Source organism: Lipotes vexillifer, unplaced genomic scaffold, assembly GCF_000442215.2.
Source record: "Lipotes vexillifer unplaced genomic scaffold, Lipotes_vexillifer_v1.1 scaffold740, whole genome shotgun sequence".
NCBI lineage: Eukaryota > Metazoa > Chordata > Mammalia > Artiodactyla > Lipotidae > Lipotes > Lipotes vexillifer.
Genome location: NW_006778610.1, coordinates 2,464,860 through 2,473,900, shown reverse-complemented (window position 1 = coordinate 2,473,900; position 9,041 = coordinate 2,464,860). Strand labels below are relative to the sequence as shown.

General features: G+C 39.7%; 1 protein-coding gene across 1 annotated transcript in view; it reads left to right on the top strand.

The window, feature by feature from the left end:
- Positions 1 to 9,041, top strand: part of RASGRF2 (Ras protein specific guanine nucleotide releasing factor 2) — a 230,889-nt gene that overhangs the window by 115,517 nt on the left and 106,331 nt on the right. Inside the window, exon 13 of the mRNA XM_007451722.1 lies at positions 4,387 to 4,469. Within this exon, the coding sequence (XP_007451784.1) occupies positions 4,387 to 4,469 (83 nt within the window). The remainder of the gene's footprint in view (positions 1 to 4,386; positions 4,470 to 9,041) is intronic.

The following is a 9,041-nucleotide window of genomic DNA, read 5'->3' as shown; positions in this document are numbered from 1 at the left end:
CATTGTGGTGGCTTCTCCTGTTGTGGAGCATGGGCTCTAGGCACGTGGGCTTCAGCAGCTGTGGCACGCGGGCTTAGTTGCTCCGCGGCATGTGGGATCCTCCCGGAGCAGGGATCGAACCCGTGTCCCCTGCATTGGCAGGCAGATTCTTAACCACTGCGCCACGAGGGAAGCCCCTACATGGTCTTTTGAGCTATAGTTCAAAAGAACTATACATGTACGTTTTCTTCTCCTGAAACTTAAGTGTAAGTGAAAATTTCTTTTTCTTCCTCTTGAAAGTAATTTTAATGCTTGACACAATGAATCAGAAAGATTTATGAATGAGATCTGTCATTGAATAATAAGATGTTCAAAAGTGGTCACATAAATCTTCTCTTTTGGATCTAAAACACTTATCCCAAGTTTCAATTCTGGAAGTATGGAGGACTGCACCAATTTAGATCCCTTCTAGCTACAAACAAGAAATGTTTAATACATAAAATCAGTATAATAAAAAAATTTAATACATTGGTAATATTTACAGATATAAAGGGAAATCTCTAGTTGCCAGAAATAGCAAGGGAACTTAAAGTCAGGGTAGACAGCATGTAAACTGAAGACATAGAGACTTGGGAATGATTTTAGTTTGGATATTGGTCCCACGCCCGAGGGGTATTAACAAAAGGAGCGCGGGTTAGCCTTGGGCCCCTTAAAGGAATTGAGATCCTTGTTTGAAGCCCTTGTTTGAAGCCTGGGCATTGGAAGGCTGCCCCCTCCATGAAATAAGAACTCAAAAAACCCATTAGGCCAGGAAAGACATAAGGAAGTTTGTCTTTGTCTTGGGTTCTGAATTTTCTTTTAATTAATTAATTAATTAATTAATTTCTGGCTGCCTTGGGTCTTTGTTGCTGCACACGGGCTTTCTCTAGTTATGGCGAGCGGGGGCTACTCCTCTTCGTTGCGGTGCGCGGGCTTCTCATTGCGGTGGCTTGTTTTGCTGTGGAGCACAGGCTCTAGGCGTGTGGGCTTCAGTAGTTGTGGGGGCTCAGTATCTCTAGTTATGGCGAGCGGGGGCTACTCCTCTTCGTTGCGGTGCGCGGGCTTCTCATTGCGGTGGCTTGTTTTGCTGTGGAGCACAGGCTCTAGGCGTGTGGGCTTCAGTAGTTGTGGCACACGGGCTCAGTAGTTGTGGTACATGGGCTTTGTTGCTCCTCGGCATGTGGGATCTTCCCGGACCAGGGCTCTATCCTGTGTCCCCTGCATTGGCAGGTGGATTCTTAACCACTGCACCACCGGGGAAGCCCCTTGAGTTATGAATTTTTAAAAAGCTCCTTTGAGAAAAACAAATGTGTTTCTGGCCTGTGGATTTGAAATTCAGAGTTACAGTATTCACATGGTGTGAAAATTCCAAACTGAGAAATTAATGCAAAAACAATATAATATTTGGACTGTTGCTAACCCAAAATGCTTGGTAGAAGCAAACACAAAGTCACTGCATTAGCAACACCTCAACAGTTCAGGGCTCATGACAAGGTGCTCAAAATCAAAAATTACAAATCTCGTGAGTAAACGTTCTATCAAGAGCGAGAGAAGACATAGTGAGCAGTATAATTAGCACTGCTGGAACTTCAGATAATAGAGTGATAACTTAGAAAAGACTGTGTAAAAGAATGTTTAAAATATAATAAAGCTATGAAAGGGAGGAAGGGAGGAAGGGAAGAAAGGAAGGAGGAAGGAAAGAAAAGATCACTGTGTAAAAGGACCAGACTGATCAAAGAACCAAATAGAAAATCGAAACATGAAAACTGTAGCCCTAAGTCATCCTAAGGCTATTGTCTGTGTACCTATATTATTGCTTAGACTGTTAAAGAAGACTGAAGGAACCCTATATACTTGCCCCAATTCTTACCAAACACCATCTCTGCCCTCCCACTTCCTGTGTTGATTACCCAAGTGGCATCCTCATTCTGCTCAGAAACAGTGAGAGTGAAAAGTCTAAGGAATAGCTAGAAATGTCACTGGGGTGAGGGATCACTTAACCCCTCCTTCCTTTCCCTGTCTGCATGCAGTATCTGTCCCCATACAATCATTTTCCCCATTCCTCCAAACCCCACACTCATAGTTTGATAACAACAGGGATAATGTTAATCCATTTTCCCACTGGAATTAGGAAAGTGAATTTAAAGTAGTTTACCTTATTCATCTTTTTAAAAAATATTTATTTATTTTGTTGTGCCAGGTCTTAGTTGCAGCAGGTGGGCTCCTTAGTTGTGGCATGAAAACTCCTAGTTGCAGCATGCATGTGGGATTTAGTTCCCTGACCAGGGATCAAACCCGGGCCCCCTCTCTCTTACTGTCTTCTCCATTATAAACGCACACACCAGCCAGCCTCATCTCTTCATTTTCCCCTGTTTGTTCATGCTTAGAAATGGAGTCATTGGCATCTCTTTTCATCTAGCCCTGACTGAGAGCTCTCTCTTTGAGGTCCTGTGGCTGTTTTGAGGCCTAAGAGGATACCCCACCTACTGGTAGCTTGGTTCACTGGTGGAAACATTGACTCCATACAACTGGATACTAACTTAGGATATTGCAGTTTCAGGACTCATGGAAGAATACCATGTCCAACTTCCTGCTGCTCAAAACTGATAGGAGGAGCAGCATTTATTTAGCCTAAAGAAGAGCAGCCTATACATACCCTTTTCTGAAGAGAGTGAAATCTGTGCCTGGAACCAGATGAGCAAAGGCAGGCCCCCATTCTTTGGGGCCCACCACAGAGTGGTTAGTCTGGAACTGTACTCTTCATCCAGTGTTGAGGGAGTTTATAAGAAATGGTTTGATAAAAACTGCGATTACTTTAAGGATGTTGTTGAGTATAATGTTCGTGACATTATTCAGTGTTTTCTTTATGAGAACCCATGAGATAATTTTCCTCTGGACTCAGACTAAGATGAATTGAGCTTCTATTAAACCGTGAATTTTGTAGCTCATCATGTGACCCCCTTTGAGTTGGCTGTTCCATAGCTCAGCTAATTTTGAGGACTGTGTATAGCAAGTGTTTGGGACTTCTCAACATAAAGTACATGTGGTGGATTGATCCCAGGCTTCATCTTATTATTTTCCACCCTTTATCCAGATCCTCTCTAATTTTCTTACTAATTTTGACTTTGTCTTACTATATGTATTTTTGTAATCCACCTATGGGAATAAGATATAGTATAAACTCACATGTAACCTAATTTGTAGTTAGATTACCATAATTATTCATATAAAAAGATAACTCCAGATTCCAGGTGCTTCAAGAAATGAATTGAGGGGAACTTTAAAATATTCTACTTTATTCCCAGAAGTTGAGATCCTCTATACCTGGTCATTGAAATAACGGCATAAGACATGAGGAAACAAATTTTTAAGGAAAAACAAGCATGAAAATGGCTGATATGCTAAATAGGGGATCAATAGTTAGGGGATGCCAGTGACCCAAAGTTTCTTATATGCATATTCATTCTTTTATTAGACATTGGGGTTTAGGATAAACCCTGAGTTCAAGAGCTCTGTGAAATCACTTGGCAATCAGCGTCTTCACACCATTTAATTACAGTCATAAAGTACTACATGGTATCCTAGTAACTAAAAGTAATTTCTGATTTTAAAGATTGTTTAAATCTCAAAATAAATCCTTCTCTAACCCAAAGTAATTGCAAAGGGAAATTTTGAATTGATAAGGCATAGATATAAATTAAAAAGGTAGAGAAAATTAGCAAAATTTCCTGAAAGAAAAGAGAAAGGAGATGAACAGGGCTTTATGTGTGCCAGAAACAGGAGAAATTATACAATACATCCTCACCGAACTAGCACGGTGCCAGTAGAAACTGCTAGAGAAGCTAGTAAAATGTGGGAATTTATTGGCAAAAAGCACCGAGAAGCAGGCACAGAGCTTACTAGTGAGAGAGAAGATGAATTCCATCCAAGCAAGCCACCATTTCTATTCTGCCTGCCCCATACCACCCCCTAGGGCAGAGAATGAATATAGCAGAGGCAGTTTATACCTCACTAGAGGTGTAAACTTCTCAAGTAGTGCTAGGACTGCCAGAGAATTGTGCCCATGTGACATTGTGCTCAGAATCCTTGGGAAACACATTCTAGGAAAATGTAGCCCTTATATCCATCCTCAGGCATTTGCCAGGTGCACAGTTTTGGTATTTGGATATTGAATCTGTTCATCAATGTGTAATGTTTCCCTGCCTCTGTGTGTGTGTGTGTGTGTGTGTGTGTGTGTGTGCGCGCGTGTGTGTGCATATGTGCACAAAAGAGAAACTAAATTGTTTTGTGATTATAAATAATTCTGGGAATATATGCTCCGCCTAGGTTTTCATGTGGGTTTTAACTGTCTGTTTTTTAATTTCACAGTGTGTGGACAACATACGGTGTAATGGTTTAATGACTATAGTGTTTGAAGAAAATTCCAAAGTTTCTGTGCCACATATGATTAAGTAAGTGTGAAAATCCTTTGTCTTACATTTTAATCAGGATCAAATTGGTAGAGAATGTAAAACCCTGAATAAAATATTGTTTCAGTAGGCTTCTGCTTCCTACTCTGAATACGTTTGACAGTAATGTGATTGATAATTCATGATATGCCATTATAAATAATAAGACTATCACAGTGGTTTTTCAGATTCATAGTTTATTGACTCACAGCATAGAAAAATAGTTTTCCATACTGTTCAGATGCCTTCCTCTGTACAAAAAGCCTTTCGAAATTTTCAGGTTCAATGGATGGACCTAGAGATTGTCATACTGAGTGAAGTAAGTTAGAGAAAGAGAAATCTCTTATGGTATGGTATCGCTTACGTGCGGAACCTAAAAAGAAGTGATACAAATGAACTTATTTACAAAACAGAAACAGACTCACAGACTTAGAGAACTAACTTATGGTTACCAGGGGGGAAGGGTGCGGGGAAGGGAGAGATTGGGAGTTTGGGGTAGACATGTACACACTGCTGTGTTTAGAGTGGATGGCCAACAAGGACCATATATAGCACAGGGTACGCTGCTTTATATTATGTAACAACCTAGGTAGGAGGGGAGTTTGAAGGAGAATGGATACATGTATATGTGTAGCTGGGTCACTTTGCTGTGCACCTGAAACTGTCACAGCATTGTTAATCAACTCTACTCCAATATAAAATAAAAAGGTTTTTAAAAATTTCAAGTTCAATAGGTAAAGTTGTGATAGCCAGATGTGTCAGAGGGTGGACAAAAGTTTGGCAGATTCTTTTGCTGTCTTCTCAGTGGGTGTGAATCATATTAGTCAGATTTGGTTGTAGAGGTACATTTAGATTTTGAAGACACTCAACATGAATTAACTGGATTTTCCATGGTACCATTTATCCACAGCCTGTATATGGATTTGTCCCAGAGGCTATTGCCCAGGCCTGCGATCCTGCTCTCTATATGTTTTGTTAACAAAGCAAATCCTAGAGAATGGACTTGAGGACACGGGGAGGGGTAAGGGTAAGCTGGGACGAAGTGAGAGAGTAGCATTGACATATATACACTACCAAATGTAAAACAAATAGCTAGTGGGAAGCAGCTGCATAGCACAGGGAGATCAGCTCGGTGCTTTGTGACCACCTAGAGGGGTGGGATAGGGAGAGTGGGAGGGAGACGCAAGAGGGAGGGGATGTGGGGATATATGTGTATGTATAGCTGATTCACTTTGTTATACAGCAGAAACTAACAACACTGTAAAGCAATTATACTCCAATGAAGATGTTAAAAAAAAAAAGTGATCAACACTGGAAAAAACAAAACAAAACATACAAACAGAAAAAAAGCAAATCCTATAATTTAATATGATCACTAAGGAAACTAGTTTTAAAATGAGAAGTTATATCAATAACTGCATGCCATAGCTCTCTATATTAATGCTTTTGTCTCTACATACTTTTTTGTTTCCAAATTCAAAAATTGTTTCAGGAGGATTTTTCAAGCTAACCAAATTGTTCCCTACTCTCATTTTTTGGTTATTTGCAGTCCAAATTCTAAGAATAAAATGTATTTTTAAAAGCAGTCCTGTTATATCTTTCCAAAAAAGTTACATGAAACTAAGAAAATGTTTGTCTTCCATGCCTTTTTATGTGGATTTTTTTTTAGGTCTGAGCTGTTTAAGACAAAGAAACATCAAATTTTCTCTTCTGATAGGTATTAATTATAATTAGCATCATTCCAATGGTATAAACTTTAAAACTTATTAATTATTGTATCAGATGAAGGCAGAGTACATTATACTAGTGCCATAATTACTACAGAAAAAATATAAAAGGATGATACTGTTTTAAATTGCTAGTCAAATTTTAAAATATTTTGAGTAGGGTCATTTTAAGACTCTTGGGCAAAGATTCCTTTAGCATTCAGTTTTCTAGGTTTTTAATTTAGTATAGTTTTAAAAAAAACAGGTCAGTTAAAAATGTACAATACTAAAATTAAAACCAAGTATGGAATATTAAGTCAAAAGTTTCAAATTATGACTTAATTTTTAAGTTCACATCACCAGGTTAGTTTTCTTATTAGTTTTCTACCATAGTATTCTTATTTTAATTTTTCACAAAATAATATATATTATCTTAATTCCTTATTAAGAGTACTTTCGTGAAGCTTAGACAGCCATGAAAGTCCAATCTGCTTTAGAATGAGAATAAGTTGGACTTGGTGGCCAAGTTATAAGCTCCTAAACCTTCGGGCAGCTGCACACCCACTATGTATACATTTTGTTCACTTTAAAAATTAGTACAGAGAAAAACTTTATTTTTGTGCCTGCCCAAGTTACGGCTGGCGCCTGAATGCATCTTCTTTCCTCTGTAATGGCAGTTTGACTAATGCCCATATCCAATCTCATTTGTATTGATATAATTGCCTCCTGTACAGACCAAGACTTTCCTGCGTTTGGGTGCACAGGGAGGGTCACTGCAATGAGTTGGAACCAGTCTCCTGGGAGAACAGAAACCTGTAGGGATTTCCTGTTGGAGCCGCACATGTTTGGATGCCTATCTGTACTATACTAGATATATTCCCAAGGCAGAGTTTCATGGATTTCATATCTTTCTTCCTTCTATTTTTCCCTGCTTCATTGAGCCTGGTTCAGAGAAAAGAGGATGACTTTGCAATCTCTGTTCCTTCTGATAGTCTCCTCCATGGCACTATTCTACCCTAAATTCTGTATTCTTGCCTCCTTGCACATGTCTCTGGCTACATGCAATGAGAAAAAAGAAAAAAAAAAAGAAGATGTTTTACAGAGTTAAAAGAAAAAATTATCCTACCCTAATGGCATTACTTTGCAGGCACTCACTTCCTTTTAAAACTTACTAATTACAATAGGTGATTTGGGTTTGATGTCTCAAAATTACTTTTTTAAGTGTTTACCAAAAAGAAGTTGTTATTATCATAGGAGGCTTAAGTAATGCATTGTATCTTCTTGAGGGTCCCTTAGGAAATTAAGATTTCATTCAATGTAATAAAAGAAAATTAAATAATTTACTAATATTTAATTTCTTTTCTTTACTTAAAATGAACCTGTAGTAATATTTTTGAAGGACAGTGGTGCAATTAGTCAGTTTCAATTTCATGTTGGCTACAATATATTTTTTCCTCCTAGTGTTTGGTTAAAGTAATTATAGTCAAAAGATGCAAAGCTATGGGCTTCCCTGGTGGCGCAGTGGTTGAGAGTCCGCCTACCGATGCAGGGGACATGGGCTCGTGCCCCGGTCCGGGAAGATCCCACATGCCGCGAAGCGGCTGGGCCCGTGAGCCATGGCCGCTGAGCCTGCGCGTTTGGAGCCTGCGCGTCCGGAGCCAACGGGAGAGGCCACAACAGTGAGAGGCCCGCGTACCACAAAAAAAAAAAAAAAAAAGATGCAAAGCTCAAAACTACGAATAGAATGCAAAATCATGACATTTATTAGGTGATTATATACCTTTAAGTGATGTTTTATGCTTTATGTATATAGGCTAATGCTTGCTTTCCTTTAGTAATAGTTGCCCTCAGTTTTCTGTGTCATTTTCCATGACACAACCAGTTTTCTTAGAAAATAGAGATTTTAGGTGGGAAAATGGTGGGAGAAAAAGTGACTACCTCGATTAGCCATCCTTAGACAGACTGGTTGATTCATAAAAGTTTCTAAGGTCTTTTAACAAATGAGAAAGATTAAGAACCAGAAAAGTAAAGTTGGTTGAGGGTCACATACTAAGTGCAAAAAAGAGCCATGCGATTTTCAAGAATCTCAAAAGATGCACTTATGTATTTTCGATATCAGTGATGTGACTAAAACTAACAGGCCATCCTTAGTTCCTCACCAGAAGTAAGCTGCTCATTTAAAATGCTCTTTCAAGTCTGCAAATGAAGTCCTTCCATCTGCCCTGAGCTTACTTTGGGGTGGAACGGTTCCAAGAGCAAGCTAAGGAAGCTATTGATTTCTTTTTATCCCAAAGAAAATAAATATATAACTTAAAATCCCTTGAAGTGCTGAAAGGGCTAATTAAGGGCACTCACAACAAGCCAGCTGATTCTTAGCAAGCAGCTGCCTCATTGAACATCACTGGCCCTGTAGTGTATCCTTTAATCAAGTGGTGAAATCCAGGACTTCATTGACTGTCTGTTCTGACATGCTGCCATGAAGGAGGACATGGGGTCTCAGATGGGAATGTGAAGGCTACGGGCAGTCCTAGCGAAGGTATGCATTTCTTTGAGCCCCACTTGGATTCAGCCTCAGCTTCCAAGCTTTTCATCTAATGAACTTGGCCGGCTTCTTTTGCCCTTTCTAACAAAGGTGCACCATGGGCTGAGGGCTCTGCGCACAGCCAAGGATATTGAGGGCTGCCGTGTGAATCTTCCCTCCAGTTTGCTGTCCACCTGGAGAGGCTGCCGCAGGCTTCCAGTGCGAGGGCCTCAGGGTGATGCGTTGAGGAGGAGCCAGGTGGGAGGTTTTAGAGAATGAGAAAAGCCCAGCACTGCAGGTGGGCACTGTTCAGGGGGAATCTTTAGAAGAGTTGACTGCCTATATTAC